General features: G+C 41.0%; 1 protein-coding gene across 1 annotated transcript; it reads left to right on the forward strand.

The window, feature by feature from the left end:
• Window positions 1-10,709: 10,709 nt before the first annotated feature.
• LOC122877917 (Krueppel-like factor 2) lies at window positions 10,710-15,187 on the forward strand. Its single transcript, XM_044200108.1, has 3 exons — window positions 10,710-12,595; window positions 12,929-13,922; window positions 14,020-15,187. Exons 1-3 carry the CDS (start codon window positions 12,518-12,520, stop codon window positions 14,193-14,195), a joined length of 1,248 nt encoding a protein of 415 aa, XP_044056043.1. The 5' UTR covers window positions 10,710-12,517; the 3' UTR covers window positions 14,196-15,187.
• Window positions 15,188-17,020: the final 1,833 nt, after the last annotated feature.

Genomic DNA, 17,020 nt, shown 5'->3' on the forward strand with positions numbered 1-17,020 from the left:
GTGTGCTACAATCCCTGTTATGAATTAGAATAAATTCAGAGGTAGTTAGCTTTCTAATAGCATAATTAAATCAAAAAATGCAAAGTGAAAATTGCCAATATGAGCTAATATCATATCTTTCTCTTAGGGAATTACTTACCACATGAGTTCCAAAGAGGGAAACAAATCTTTATTCCACATTTTGCAGATGACACCGTCTTATATAATATATATCTGTTGATCTTTGGTCTAAATGAGACTACCTGTTTAAACTAAAGGATAAGGCATTACTCTATAATTTTCTTATAGTCAATGTATAGACAATGTGTTAGTCCCTCTGTCACTACTTTCCGACTTCTCTACCCTGTCTGTGGCACTCAGCCTCAAGCCCATTGGTTCCTACTACAGAATCACTGCTTCACATCTCTTTCATCTCCTCTCAGACCTGACCAGTGTCTCTCTCTTTGTGTTTCTCTCTTCATGTGTTCATTCCTCTCTCTCTCTCTCTCTCTCTCTCTCTCTCTCTCTCTCTCTCTCTCTCTCTCTCTCTCTCTCTCTCTCTCTGAGCTATTCCAGAGCGGCACTTTAACAAGGGCTGGAGGAGGCCCAGGTCTTTGCATGTCAGACTCTGAACAAGTGCCAGCTTCCCCCCTCCTCCTTTCTCTCCCTCTCTCCCTGCCTCTCTGGTTCTATGTCTCTCGCCCCCAGTGTCTGACCCTCTCAGTGCTATCGTTCCCTCGGTTCCCTCCAAGTCGGCACACCGTGCCGGCAGGAAACTCAGCCAAGTGGGCTTCCTGAGCGAGCGGGACAGGAAGTGCAGTAATAAGGAATAAGGAAGGGGGTGTGGGTTTAAAAATAACCCGCCTATATAAGCTGAGGCAAGAGCCCACTCTCTGTCTCAAACTCTCACTCTCTGATTCAACACTGCTCTGCCTCAGCCAGAAGCCTGCCTCCGCTCTCTCTCTCTCTCACACACACACACAGAACACACACACACACACACACACACACACACACTTTCCTGCCGTGCAGAGGAAAGCAGGTGTTTCCAAGAAATTTAACAAAGACATAAACTATGTGCGCTGAGGAGAGCCACTTTATCCCCAAACAGGCTGCAATAACTTTGACAGAGGGAGAAAGTTCCGTCTGTTTCCAATAAGAAATCAAGGCTCGTAGCAGAAACGCATTATTCCGATAAGCCTCGGACAACTGATACTTTTCCTCGGCACACTGTAAGCCAGGCTGAATTCATTGCACACTGTGCTGTTTTAACAGAGCATTGCTGCTTTCAGCATGTTTTATAACCTTCACACAAGACTGGCTTTGCAATCAATGGAAGAACAGTTGTAGAGAATCTAAAACACACAACAGCTTTATACTTTTTGATTATTTGCTATTTGTGATTTGCATCATGTGTAACACTATGTTCACAAGCCTTCTGTAAAGGATAGTTTAATAATTATTTTCTTTTTTCAATTGGTCTATATAATGTTTGAAAATATTGAATAATGATCATCACAATTTCCTGGAGCCCATGTTGACATTTTCAGATATCTTGTTTTGTCCAACAAAACCCAAAGATATTGAATATACAATGATATAAACATCATTCACATTTGACAACCTGGAACCAAAGAATGATTGGAATGTTAGCTTAAAAAATGATTTAAATGATTAATTGATGATCAAATTGTTGCCGATGAGATCTAAGAACATGGTGACATCACAACAGAGGAGTCAGATGGGTCAAGAAACATGAGCCGTCACACGATAAGACTAACCCCCAGGGTATGCAAACTTATTTGTAAGAGAAAATAAGGCGAACGTTAGAATTATTACCCAAACTGTTGTAAACATCGATCACAGTTTACAGACCATAGTGACATTTCAGGTGTGCTCACTTTCAGTTTGACCTCCAAATAAAGTGGTTTAGATGATCTGGATAAACTGTTGGTTTGTTTCTGACCTGTCTGACTGTTTTTCTTTCTTTTCCCATCAGACTTCAGTGTCACCATGTTCCAAGATCCTCAGCAATTAACGCCTCAGTATGCTTGAAATGAACTATGTCACATAATGTGTCTGCCGACCATGTCTAAAGACAAAAGTGTTTCTATCTGTTCTGAATGTCCACACTTGAAGACAGGCTGAAAAGCCTGCTGTCATAGCCTCCTCCCACAGCCTCCTTGATCTCATTCCAAGAACTCTGCGTCTTTTAGGTGTCTTTGTAGTCTCAACTTGAGGAATCATACAAATGAGGATAATGTTGCACACTTTCAGACAGTTTCTCCTCATAGGCGTTCATGGTGTTGCATTTGGTTGTTCAAACGAAAAGTTACAGAAGTAGTTGTGTGAAGAATGGAAAAAAAAGAGTTTGAGTGAGAGGTTCAAACCCTGCCAAATTTCACACCTTGACACATCTGACCAATCACTGCATAAAGGGAGTGTGATTGCTGAATTGTCAGTAGTGGAAAGTCAGATGCAGCCCCCTGATCTTGTTGGCAGAAAGGGGGGTTCAGACTGTTAGATGATCTGATCAGCACCTTGTTTGGAGCATACTGAGGCTTTTTCTTTGAGTACAGCGTAGCTATAATAAACTAGAACTATCCTTTAAAGGTTCTTTAGAGTTTAAACTCAGTATCATTGCCTTTAGCTTTAGACTGGCTTCGTACTTGGAAGAACTTTTCCAGAGAACCTGACACCACACCAGCACATACTTACAACAGCTTTATACTGTTTGTTCTATCTTTGTATCAATCATGACACTATGCACAAACCCTGCCTATCCTGGTAATTTCAGGGTACAGCCAGTGAGCCAGTCTGTCACTCTTTGCACCTGTTGACATTACAAAGGTATTAGTTACAACCATTTAGTGTGTTGACAGACAATACAGTCAAATATGTAAATCTGTCAAGGCTAACATCATGAGAGGCTGTCAATCCAAAAATATGATTTTGAAGAAGGCAAGTATGTTAGTTGTACCTTTCTTGGTATATCTATACCAAGACAGGACTGGACTGGTTTAGAATCTAAATGAACATTTTAACTATTGAAAAGACATGCAGCTAAAAGGCATATAATCCTTAAATGTGCAAGAATGTAGAAATAGTAAATAAAACTGAGTCATTGTTATTTTCCAAATCATCAGGGCTCAAATAGCCCAATGTTATGATTTGTTTTACAATATGTGACTTTTATTTTTTAAGTTTGTATCCCCTAGTATACATTACCCATTTAAGTATAGGATGTAGGGTATTTCAAAATGTGAGTGAAATTAAGTAGCAACTTAAGATATTCTAAAAATATTTATTAATCATAAGATTGGTCTCAAACTTTCATATAAACATTCATTTGAAAAGCATAGAGCAATTTAAAACCATTATAACTAAACTGTTTAGTGTGGAAACACTCCAAGGTGAGCCTAAATGTCATTGGTAATGGAAGGTAAGAAAAGCAGTTCTGAGCATTTTGTCAATGCTTGTCAATGATTTTAACAATGCTGACAGTGGACTTACTTTTAATTTACACATGATGTGGGTCTGTGCAGTGAAGCACATCCTGCAAGCTTTCTTTGAATTGCATACAGATACTCAGCGCAGTATCCTAGGAATTACATCCATGTTTGATGATTCTGCACCTGATTTACCTCCAAAGGAGGCAAGGTTCAGTGCCAGTGCAGGTAGTAGTCTGTCCAATACATGGATATTTGTGTCTGCAGATGGAAAGTAGTTAGTAGCTAAATCTGGTACAAGTTTTATTAAGGGTAACCATGCTCTTTCCCTAACCTTAACCACACTGTAGTTGTCATGTGCAGATATTGTCAAAAGTGAGAATTTCAAAAATGTTAGCATTTAGCATGTTATAATGTTAGCACATAAAAAATAAATAAAAAATAAGTTGGTATTTAATGTAATCCAGAGTTTTGAAGAATCATCCTATATATCTTATATAATATCTTGTTTGGCGATAGGGTTGAGATACTTACCATACAGTTTGGCGAGTGCAGCCTGACTACTTCAAATTATTTACACTCTGTTCTTGCTAACTACCCACATATCCTTCCTATCTATATACCTATACTTATGTCTTTTTTGTTGGTGTGTTCCTTTTTCCTCATCATTAGAGCACATAGTGGCTCATAGTGGCAAACATCAGGCACATCCTGTCTCAAAATGATGCCGAAAAACTAGTGCCTGCATTTGTTACTTCTAGGTTGGACTGTTGCAATTCCTTATTATCAGGCTATATAATAAGTCCCTTAAGACTCTCCAGTTGATCCAGAATGCTGCTGCACGTGTACTGACAAGAACTGGGGAAAGAGATCATGTTTCTCCAATATTAGCTTCTCTGGGTTACCTATTACCCGAGTAGAACACTGCACTCCCAGAATGCAGGGTTACTTGTGGTTCCTAGAGTCTCCAAAAGTAGAATGGGAGCCAGAGCTCAATTTTTATCCCATTAATGCATGTTACTAACTCAACATCTTCTCTTTCCCTTAGTTCTGTGCTTTCTCGTTTCTCTCTTCTCTCCTACTGTTGATTTCAGCAGGTATTTCTGCCTCCAGAGCTGCAGACACTGGATCTGTGGTTATGGGCCACTTGCTGCCCCCGTGTTCATGCTCGACAAGTGCTACTACAGTTGTTGTTATTGGCTCTGTGACTAATACTGTCATTATTATTCCTATAGCTGTCATTCCTATTATTATTAATTTATTAATATTAATGTTACCACTACAATTAAATTATTCCTTAATCTCTCATCTGATTCTGATGAGCAATTGAAAGGCAAAACTGCTATCTGCACCTCTATCTTCCTTTGACCATTTACGATATTGATGGACATTCCCTGTAAAGATTACACATTAACCTACGGATCTATTATTTGTGATTTATTTAAACTTAAAATTCAAACTTACAATAAAACTTTACTTATATTCATAATTTAAAAGTAAAATCCTAAGTAAAACAATCAATTTCAACTTTTGCCTCTATTGGCTGTAAAGGCCTCAAAACAACACTGAGAATCATTGTTTTTATATCCCCATTTGGGCGATGTATTCTCGGGAATACAAACATTTCAGATCAAATTGCCAGAACAGGGCAGATGAGAATTTAAGATCATACAACATAAACTATTTTCAAAAATATTTTCATGATAAAAACATAAACCTGCAAAATATCAACACTTACTTCAGGATTGGTGACATTTTCACTGCAAGCAGACATGTTGAATTAAAGAAGTATATATACAATTGATCTCAGAGTGTGGACATCAAGTCATGACCACAGTACTTCAGCCAATCATCTAATTAATGTTTCCCACTGAAAATTTGACACTACTGCAGCCTTTCAAATGTCTGTATCTATCTGTATATGCCCATTTTGAATTGAATGTTTTCATTTGAGAATGAGTCTCAAAAAGTACATTTTGGACTCCTCTAAAAGTCATGTGTTTGCAGCCAGGCCCATCAGCCTTGCTGTGTTATGATGTAAATCTCAGTTTAAACAATGACATGGAACCTGAGGCTTGCACAGAGAAACACCCAGCCAGCCAGTCAGGACTTAGTTCCACATGGAAACCATACACTGCTCCATCATAGTGTGACAAAAGGCCAAAACACACAGACTCAGCCTCTCAAACTCAAATGTATGCATACATTTCCATGTAAAAAATCCAATACTTTCAGCATGTTGAGTATAGCTTTCATTGCTGGCTGAGAGAGCACAAACAACAAACAGCACAGGTCCAAGGTTTGCTGTTCATGTCTCAATTAAAGGATCAGATCGCCTTATTGCAGTGCAAAAAAGTAACTGGTAGAAAAAGGGCAAACAGTGCAGTCCTGCTTTGTGGGGAGAGTATGTGTTAAATATGTATCCAGTTATTGCTACAGCACCATCAGCACAGACACAGGTAACTCCAGCACACATGGGCAATTACTGAGCCATGAATCAGTGTGTTTGGAGAAGGAGAAGACAGGAGAGACAAGATGGAGATGAAAGTGGAAGAGTCATTGGAGACATGAGGTGAGTGGGGTGGAGGAAATAGAGGAAGAAGACAAACATTCAGCTGAGAGCAGAGTGTCAGAGCTGGAGAGCTGCTGCTTTTCATCTGGTGAACAACTGTTGAAGCATGTAGATGCCTGCTATCTAATGCTATCTATCTATTATCAAATTGATAGCAGAGGCGGAGCGCTGGCTTTGGCAGTGACATCTAGATGATAGGAACAAGTGGCATGTTCTGTTAGTAAAATCTGTAAAATACAAACCAGGATTTTCTCTGTCAGGCAGCATCAGTCACCTGCCACAACTCCAACACTGCCACGGCTGGCAAGGAAAGATAGACAAAATGCATTTATGCATTTATGGTTACAGATATAAATCCTGAAGATGTTTAAGTTGAAAATATGAGATCAAGATCAGGACATGAGACACAATGTTCTAGTGAATGAACTGATGAGTGAGCTAAATAGATTGACAGCTGTAAAATGTAATAAATCTTAGTATTGAAATGACCCCCACTTTTTGTACAAAACTGCAATATTCCAGGCCACTTTACTAAAGGAACAGTCTGACAAATTGAGAATGCAAAATACAGGGGGTCTCTGACCCCTTAAAAAAAACTTTCCGATATTGTTCAACCTGGGTCTTATTCTCATTGTGTCCATTTTGACTATGGGTCATGCAAACTTAGTTTGCAACTGGAGGTCACGTGACCTCCAGCAAACTAAGTATAAAGGAGCAAGCAGCACAAGCCTCCTAAAACTCTCTGAATAAACTTCACTATTACATAAATCAAACACTGGTCACAGCTAGTTTGGTTAGCTAGCAACGGTTCAGAAGTGAATCCCTATGCAGTTAGCTACAGTACAATAGCTAATCCTACTTTATGGGTTGGACTCAAATCTCTACAGGGAAGGAGGAATTGAAAAGTTAGTATGACCCATAGTCAGAATGGTCGCAATTATGAGAATAAGATCCAGGTTGAGAAATGCTGCAATTTTCCTTTACTTTAAATCATCAACATCAAGGACGAAAACCCAAAAATCTAATTCCAGGATGTCTGATGGTGAGGAGAAAGCCCAGAAAATATGACAGACAGTGAACAGACAGCTAATGCAGATCTTGCTGATGCCACAACTGCTGGCATGGATATTGGTGTAGTTGGCAATAATTAAAAATAATAATTAAATAAATAAATAAGTTGAATAAGTTGAAAAAAATGTCTCATTTAAATATTTAAATTTATTATATTGATTTATGTTTGCTGGACTTTAAGTCCTTACTCATCAAAAGTAAAAAAATATAAAAAGCCTTATATCCTTATATCACAAAAGAAAGTTTTAAAGAAATCTACACAACTGAACTTCAGGAAATGTCCTCACATTCTTAAACTTGCTTTGAAATGTTTTTAGTGACATTTTTTCCCTATTCCTATATTTCATTGTATGGTGTTGTTGTATAGCTACTTTGTCTGAGTCATTGACATAGGCCTGTTTTGGTGATTAAACACATGATACGGGTCCCCACAGTTATCATACGGTATTTTACACACTGGTCCAGGATGTATTAAGTATAGCACAGAGACTGGAAGCAGAAAAAGGGCTAGCCTCGGTCAACAGTGAAACATGTGCCCATGGACCTATCTCTGTTTTAAATGCTTCCAAGAACAGTGCTAGACTGTGTTGCAATTTACATTGTATGTCTTAATACATCCATGGACAGTTATGACTCTGGGTAAGATAGAACATGGATTTCTCAAAATGTTGGAGAGTTCTGAGAACATGTGACAGTGGTTTCTCCAGTCTGATAAGAGCAGATCATCACAGGGACGTCAGCCCACTGATAGCTGTTGCTGAAATGTTTGACTGTAAAGCTGCTTGTTACAGTAAGGTAGGCTGAATGTATCACTGGGTCAAAAAGTGATGTCTGAATCATCCTCTGCAGCACCATCAAAACAATACTGGGAATGCATGCAGTGATCACACTGAGGCCTCAGCTCTCAATCATGTAACTCACTGTTACCTATTACCCGACTAGAACAATGCACTCCCAGGATGTAGAGTTACTTGTGGTTCCTAGAGTCTCCAAAAGTAGAATGGGAGCCAGAGCCTTCAGTTATCAAGTTCCTCTCCTGTGGAATCAGATCCCAGTTTGGATTCGGCAGGCAGACACCATCTCCACATTAAAGAGTAGGCTTAAGACTTTCCTCTTTGATTAAGCTTATAGTTAGGGCTGGCTCAGATGAGTCCTGAACCATCCCTTAGTTATGCTGCTATAGGCCTAGACTGCCGGGAGACTTCCCATGATGCACCTCTCTCCTCCTCTCCCTCTCCATCTGTATGCTGTGTGCTTTCTCGTCTCTCTACTCTCTCCTTCTGTTGCTTTCAGCAGGTATTTCTGCCTCCGGAGCTGCAGAGTCTGGATCTATGATTGCAAAATACCTACTGCCCTCATGTTCCTGCTTGACAACCACTACTATAATTATTAGTCTTATTACTATTATTACCATTATTATTCCTATCATTATTATTCCTATTGTTATTTTATTAACATTAATTTATTACCACTACCATTACTATTATTTTAAATCTCTATGTGGAATTTGCATTGTTTTTCTGTATGTTCTCTTTCCTCCTCTTTTGGTGCTACATGTCACTGCCTGAATTTGGAAGTGAAAACCACAGATCAAGGAGTCTCACAGTCAGTACATCCAGTCATACTGATTACCACACATCAGAAGTATTCAGATGAACACACTTCACTAATATACTCTCGCACACACACACAAACAGTATCATCCTGGAAAACAACACCACTAAGTGACTCAGTCAGCATAAGGAGGTTGGGTCACCATATTCAGTTTTTCTCATTACATCCATGTTTTCACAGCCTCCTCCTTCTGCTGCTGTGATATCAGCTGACAGGTATCCAGCTTAATTTTGATCTCAACTACACACCTGTAAAGTTTTGTGACTGCATCTTGCATGGTTGTGACGCTATGGCATTGTGAAAATCTGTCCACAGACATATAAAGACCTGGCAAATTACTTAAAACAGCCTCTGTGGTAGTTCCCTTTACAGTAGGTGTCTCCAGGACCACATTTTACCATGATGGCACACACACACACAGACTCACAAGGTGAAACGCTGTCGCGGCTGGCAATATTGTTGGTACATGCTGCACATCTTCACGTGCTGTGTAACGTGCTGCACATTTACTCAAACTAACTACAATGGAATGCCACCAAATCACCAACCAGACGTCCAAAAATAATTGGGCAACCATCAAGAACCAGTCAGCCTTTAATTAGAATTTCAAATCTGCGTTCACCAGAGGGCAAAACACTGTAAAAGTACAGTATGTTATACGACACACCCCTGTTCTTTCTCTGTCTGCTGCCAACTGGCTGTACATCTGTCATTATTAAAGGAGAAGCTCCAACACAGGCAAACTGGTAGTGCAGACTGCTATCAGTTTGACATCTATGTTTGACATCTTTTTTCTTCATGAGTCATTAAAGGATTTAGTGAAGCTGTTCACATGCTGAAGAAACATGCTATATGTCAGCAGGATGGCAGATTTACATTTTGTTTTGAAGGAAGAGACAGATAAAGTGAAGACAGTGAGAGATCTGCAGGTCAGATGAGGTAAAAGCTTTATTACAGTACATGCGGGTTTATTTCCATGGTACGTGAACTAGAATGATGATTGGGGCAAAGTGGGCAACCCCAGATCTTCAGGGGCCCAAAAGGCCCCAGACTGATTTGTTTGGGATTATGTATCACTAAAGCACATTATCACATGAAATTATAAAGACCTTAAGGTTGGTCCTGAGTTATTACAACAGTGTAGGGTATGCACATCCAAATATTACATTAGGACTCACAGGTGTGTTGGCAAAAATGAAAAAACAATATCAAGAAAAAAGGCTCCTGCACACTGAATGGATGCTCCCAAAAATGACTGACTACAGCTACAGTACAATGTTTCAACATTATGTCTTCATCAGGTAATACTCAGCATGGGACCAAGAAGGTTCATCAACACAGGTGTGAATCCTTCGTTAAGACCTACCATCAGTTATTACATGTACACTTCAAATTATTTATAATATTTACAACACAAAACTCAGAGATATCAACATATAAATCAATAGAGAGCAATCTAATACTTAGAGATCCTCTGAATTTAGTCATATAATGAATATAATAAATGTAATAAATCCATTCTACAAAGTAGATTTGAACATCTGATTGTTGTAAACATGTTTAGAGAGGACTTAATACATTGATCAAATTAACAATAAAAACAAAACATGAACAAATGTCAATACACATGACCAACTGATGATAAGCAATCATCAATGAAAAAGCTCAACAAAAAGAGGAAAGAGAACATTATAAAAAAGGTCTAATATCAAAATCCTGGTTCAGTCCTTGAGGGGAGATACGATGTTCAGTGTATATATCCAATAAGGCTCCCTTTGGCCTTTTTTCTTCATATTCGTCCGGAATTATGAAGTCAAGTCAATTTTATTGATATAGCACAATATCACAAATCACAAATTTGCCTCAGGTGGCTTTACAATTTGTGCAGCATACAACACCCTCTGTCCTTAGACCCTCAATTCAGATCAGGAAAAACTGCCCAAAAAAACCTTTAACAGGTAAAAAAAATGGAAGAAACCTCAGACAGAGAGGGATCCCTCTCCCAGGACGGACAGACATGCAATAGATGTTGTGTGTACAGAATAGACCAACATAATGAAATTACAGTATGGACAATCATGATGACAAAATTAGAAATAGATTGTAACATATGTGAAGAATAACTATTAACTATTTTGTCTACCTGTGACAAAACGTACATGCGGCATATCGTTAAATAATTTTTGGGTGTCACTAAAGTACAGGTTGGGGCCCTTAGCTTATTGTTTTCGCTGGGTCCCTCTAGAAGGTTAATCCAGTCATGGGAGAGAAAATCAGTACAGCTCAAAGCAGCACAAACAAACTGGATGCTGTCCTCATAAAGAACATAAAATTAGTCAAAAATGTTGAAAGTACTCATTTGATGCTGTTCATATATTTTGTACTTCTTACTCCACCACATTTATTTGACAGCTGTGCAGTTAACATTTACATTGCAGATAAAGATTTTTTTAAAAACCTATATGACGTATAAAATGAAAAGCATTGTTTTACAGTAAATGATACTACAAAACTGTATAAAGTAGTTAAAATCTGCTCAACTACAAAGTGGAATGCTGCTTAACCTTAATGCATCAGTAATAAGTATTTTTGCGTTTGATTCTATAATTATATTTTCTTGATACTTTTACTTCTGTAGCATTTTCAGTGTAGCAGTTATACTTGTAATGGAGTAGCCTATTATTACATTGTGGTATTACAACTTTACTTAAGTAAAGAATGTGAATACTTCTTCCACCATTGGGAAACACTTGCGCTGCTCCGGGCATAACAGCTGGAGAGGAACCGAGGAGTGAAGAGTTTTTGTGAGGAAAGTGTCTGATCCGAGTCAATTATGATCGGAGGGAGGCATGGGCTCTCTCGGTCTGCTCATGGTGGGATTTGTTGGGTCTCTGTAATTAATATTATAAAGAGTACGGTCTAGACCTGCTCTGTAGGAAAAGTGCAATGAGACAACTTCTGTTATGAATTGGCGCTGTATGAATAAACTGAAATTGAAATCATGTTCTGACAGACAAAATTCTTCTTTCTGACAGAGACAGAAAGAAGATTCACATTTAAGGATCAGCATTTTTATTTACCAACAAGAATTGTACATGTTGTCATATGCCCATCTAAATAGTAAACAAATAAACAGATGAAGCAAACCGTTTTAGAACACGATAATTATCTTAAGAATGCCGTATTATTTGTGTGCGTAAAAGCGCACCGTACCCAAATGCGTAATACCACCTGCAGCATCTCTCTTCCTCTTTGTGTAAAGCCTGTGTGCCCTTTTGGTATCGGTTTCGTTGCTCTTTTTTCAACAACGTGTTAATTGCTTACTATGTCTTTTAGTGGTGCTGGTATAGAGGCGGTCCCTCTCTCTGCCCTGCCAGTTGTTGGCCAGGTTTGACGAATGGGCGGGTTCTCCTCTTCATGAGAAGGTTAAGTAGCTGCCCGCAGTGGAGCAGATAGAGCATTCCGCACCAGTCCTACTCTGACTCTCTCACCACCTCTCTGTCTCTGACTCGCAGGAAAACTCGGGACTTTTATACCGAGGCTAAATTTAGGGGCTGGCCGGTGCGCAGCGTTCCCATCCTGGACGCGCTTCCTTCCCCCAGCCTCGCATTGGTCTGATTTATGCTGCGAACAATATTTATAAGAAAGTCAGCTCCTTTCAGACACACAGCTGCACATGAGTGAGGAGCAGCAGCTCATCGGACGACAGAAGAAGCGACGCGCTCCGTAACTTTTTCTGGAGACTCAGCGCACTCTGGTGATTTGCTTTAAATCAGAGAAAGTGTCTTTTCTCAATATTTAAGGAAGATTGTTCTACTTTTTTTACTAACGCATGGAAATGGCCTTGAGTGGGACCATTTTACCATCAATCTCTACATTTGCCAACCAAAAGCAGAAATGTTGGGAAGATGTAAGTATCGCTGTTTATATATTTACACTTGTTTTGAATACAGATGTGCGATGTTTTGACTGCATCACATAACTGAATGCACTTGTTTGCTGGTATCAGTCTGTCATATTAGTATGTATATAAGTTTTTTAAAGTTTGGAATTTTGCTAAGTTTCTAGGCACTACAATTGTGGTTAAATGATGTTTTATACTGTTTCTTCGTCATCTTCAGCCCTCTCTTGGTGCACTGTTTTAGAGCTATCTTATGTAATGAGTTATCTGAAAAAGCTGTGGAAACATCTTTTGTTGTACATTTTGAAACAAACTAATTCTGCTCTCTTATCCTCGCTCCAGAGGTGGAAGGGCGACATGAACAGCAACATGGACAGCAGCTGCCTCGGCAGAAAAGACGAAGAGGACCTGGATAAATTCTTGGATCTCGAGTTTATTCTCGCCAACACCGCCGGTTCCGACAGTGCGCCAGCCGCCGGGACTGAGGCAGAGTCCTTTCGGCTCCAGGAGTCCGAGGTGTCCGTGTATCACCAGCAGCAGCAACACACCGGGATGCCCCAGCAGCCGGCCAATTACACCTCTGTCCCAGACATGAGCCCTCCGCCGCCCTTCAACAGCCTAATGGCGGAGCTCCTTCGCTCCGACGTAGATACCAGCTTCCTCCCCGGGAACAGTCCCAGCATCCAGGGCAGATTCCTAATCAGCTCCGCGCCTTTCCACACCACTCAGGATTTATTCCCAGAGCATCCGAGCATTAAAGTGGAGCCCGCCTCCATGGACACGTACGGACCTGTTATGGGTCTGGCGCCTCAGAGCTGCACCAAAATCAAGCACGAGGGGAACGTCTCCTGTATGATGTCATACGAGCCGCAGCCGCGGCTGGCCAACTCCCCGCAGGCCGCGGTGGGCAGCTTGACGCCGCCGCTCAGCCCGGACGACCTGATGAGCTCCGAGTGCCACCAGCCCCACATGTGCAACTCCACCTCGCTGACGCTACCACAGAGCTTCCACACCCACCACCGCAGCGCGCCCGGGGGATTCCCTCACCCGCACACCCGGATGCAGCTCCCTTTCCCCGGGGCGCACCACCATCACCAGTTCCCCGGCATGTTCGGGGAGGACGCGGCCATGGGCATGCAGCAGCAGCCGGTCGCCGGCCAGCGGGTTCTGCTCACCCCGCCGTCCTCCCCGCTGGAAATGATGGACACCAAACCAAAGAGGGGTCGCCGTTCCTGGCCGAGGAAACGGACTGCGACACACACGTGCACTTTCACCGGTTGTGGGAAGACCTACACCAAGAGCTCCCACCTAAAGGCGCATCACAGGACGCACACAGGTAAGATCTGCATGTTGACTGTGGTGGACGCTTGATTTATCCATCCCGTCATTACTTCAAACTATGACGTCACCCACGGCTGTTTTTGTGTCTATAGGAGAGAAACCATACCACTGCAACTGGGAGGGTTGCGGCTGGAAGTTCGCTCGTTCCGATGAGCTCACACGTCACTTCCGGAAGCACACCGGACACCGGCCATTTCAGTGTCACCTGTGCGAACGGGCCTTCTCCCGGTCCGACCACCTCGCCCTGCACATGAAGAGGCACATGTGAGGAAAGTCCTGAAGGACAAAAACGGAGCAGACAAGGACTTCTATGCACCGCATCAACCGGATCAAAAGAACTAGAATAATCCTATGATCAGCCGCAGAAGGATGCTATGCAAATATATAGACGCAAGTTCCTATTAACTATAGTGGTACCATATAGTCCACTAGAGTGGACAGCATAAACTGCCATACCATATGTTGAGGCCACTATTGACTACACTGTAATACCTATAGGAATTGTATTATAGGAATTTTATAGTGATTTTCCATTGGGGCAAAAGGAGCATCAAGATGAGATGCCCTCAAATTATATTTTGTAAAGAAAATATCTATTTAAATGTTATTTTTGAGACAAACAAACCACAAAACAATGAGGAAATACAACCAGATATGACAGAAACAGATTCATTCTGTTTGGACAAAAGTTTTGTTGTATAAACGATGTAGCTGGTACTACTTTTTTGTATGGAATGCTGTTTATATAGACAACAAATTAAAGGAACATTCCACTCAACATGTCAGGCACATGCCATTGAAGCAACTGGAAGCAGACAATCCTTTGAAGAGCAATGATATTTTTGTGTTTTCGCCATTAGTGCCTTCTATAACACATTATTACACATCTTACGAGTGCCATATTCTCCACTGGCTAAAAGACAATCAAAGTTTTATTCTGTGTGTTATATTGTAAGTGTAAACAGCACGTGAAATAAGCTTTGAGACAATGTTTTGTTCTAAAACTACCTTTCATTCTGTCCTCCTTGAAGGCTTGAATAGAATGTTGTGTCTGTGAGTCTGCTAGCATTTAAAGTGAGGGTCTCACAGAAGTGTTTGCCATCTCAGTGCCACCTGATTGACAAAGGGCTAGACAGTCTTTGGCAGAAAAGACTTGTTTGTTTGTGTCTTGAATAAATGTACTGCCTTGTAAATAGAATCTTTTTATATAATGTAAATAGTTTATTTTAATGTACATATTAAACTTAGTGAACAACATGATTTCTGAGTCCTGAGTGTGATTGTTAAAGATTTGGATAGAAGGTTGAACTTGTGCGTGTATGTGTGGATTCACATCAAACCAGGTTTTATACAAATGCCATAGTTTAAAAGCTCAGATTTGGCCTGTGACCCCCTAAAACAGTGGTTCCCAACCTGGAGGTCTAGACCCCCAAAGACAAATCTGAGGGGTCGCAAGATGATGAACCACATTGTTGTTATTTTTGCTTCTGAAATACTGGATAATTTTATTTTTTCAAGACTAAAAACTATTAAAATGAAACAATCTGAGAGGTGAACATAATACTGGTTGAACTGCTCATTGACACACACAGTCTGTGATGGGGTTGTGAGTGGGGACCACTGCCCTGGAACAAAGCTGTTTGGGTCGCACATACTCACAGGTTGTGTCCAGATCAGCTACGGGTTCATTTGCAAAAACAGATAACTCTTTAAACTGGAGTTTAAAATAAAATTCCCTAAACCTCTGAACCAGATACCAAAACGTCAAGTTAAATTTGGGGGTAATGCATATAAAATGATGCACAAGACATGTAGAATATTTTTGTTTTAACCCTGAGGCTAAACCTCTAAACCGTTACAGTTTAGAGGTTTAGCACCAGGTGAGCCATCACCAGGTGAGCCATTCTCAGAAGCTGGTTCGTTCCAGACCAGGGCCCTGAGAGCCCTGCCTGCAGCATCAGACCGATGCTTCCCAGCTGGGACAGAGCGGGTGCCAGAGCGCTGTGGCAGCTGCCTGTAAATACAAACATTACACTGACATAATTACAGAGGCTCGATATAGATGGAGGCTGCGTCGGGCCATAGGGGTGAACCACAATGAGTGGGAGGGATGGAAGGGTGAAAAGAAAGAGAAACCCTTTCTCAAATAAACTGAAAAGACCCGCTGGAATAAAGCAAAGTTCAGCAAAATGAGGAGAAAAATCTGCTCGAAGGGCCGAAGCTTTCGGGTTGCTTGTAGGGATGAATGGTGGGGAAAAGACATTATTGTTATTCCATGTGAGGAGGATTTTGTGTCCTGTTTTTATATCAACAGTCACAGTGGCACACTCTGCTCAGCAATCTATTTCACATGCAATATTTTAATTCCAAAGAAAAGACATAAAACAGTGATTCCTGCGAGCCAGTTTTTTTTCACCCTCCTAGAAAGCGGGAGTTCAGATGACAGCGATGACGACAGGCTGCGGGCTGAATCACTATTGTGTTACATCAGGAGTCAGTGATAGAGAGCCACAATATGGAAATTATTTATATGAAAATGACTTGCGTCAAACTCCACAAGAGCATGACAGAGGTGATCGAGGGGGAAGATAGAAAGAGTTTGATCATGTGTGCATTCCAGTACAGTCAAGTCACTTCTGAATAAAGCTCTGATGGACCTCATTATGTTGCCCTGCACTTTGTTAGAGGGAGAGAGGAGGAGGCCTCGATGTGCTTCAGATGAAGTGTTTGCTGAATCGTCTGTTAGCGTCTGAAACCCCCTTTCCGAAGGTGTCCGATGAACTTGGTAGCTTCCTGAAACAGACATTCGGACAGCAATGTCGACTTTACACAGTGATCGGTCGGGTTGAAAGCAGGCAGGGGTCAAACTTCTCTCTCAACCTCTCTTTTTTCATTCTTCACACAACTACTTCTGTCACTTTTCATGTGAACAACCGAGTGCAACACTACGGACGCCTCCGAGGAGAGGCAGCCTCAAAGGGTGCAAAGTTATCCTCATTTGTACAATTACTTACAATTCCCTCTCTGGCAGCAGACTTTTCACCCCATCTTCGAGTGTGGCCATTCAGGGCAGAGCCACGTTTGCCTTTCGCT

This window comes from Siniperca chuatsi, linkage group LG6 (genome assembly GCF_020085105.1).
Source record: "Siniperca chuatsi isolate FFG_IHB_CAS linkage group LG6, ASM2008510v1, whole genome shotgun sequence".
Classification (NCBI taxonomy): Eukaryota; Metazoa; Chordata; class Actinopteri; order Centrarchiformes; family Sinipercidae; genus Siniperca; species Siniperca chuatsi.

What these genes read in the sequence shown, in the direction of transcription:
- LOC122877917 (XM_044200108.1), top strand. Translation starts at nt 12,518, where the DNA reads ATGGAAATGGCCTTGAGTGGGACCATTTTACCATCAATCTCTACATTT. An exon ending in AGCAGAAATGTTGGGAAGAT is followed by an intron (nt 12,596 to 12,928) that starts GTAAGTATCGCT and finishes TCCTCGCTCCAG; the next exon opens with AGGTGGAAGGGCGACATGAA. An exon ending in GCATCACAGGACGCACACAG is followed by an intron (nt 13,923 to 14,019) that starts GTAAGATCTGCA and finishes TTGTGTCTATAG; the next exon opens with GAGAGAAACCATACCACTGC.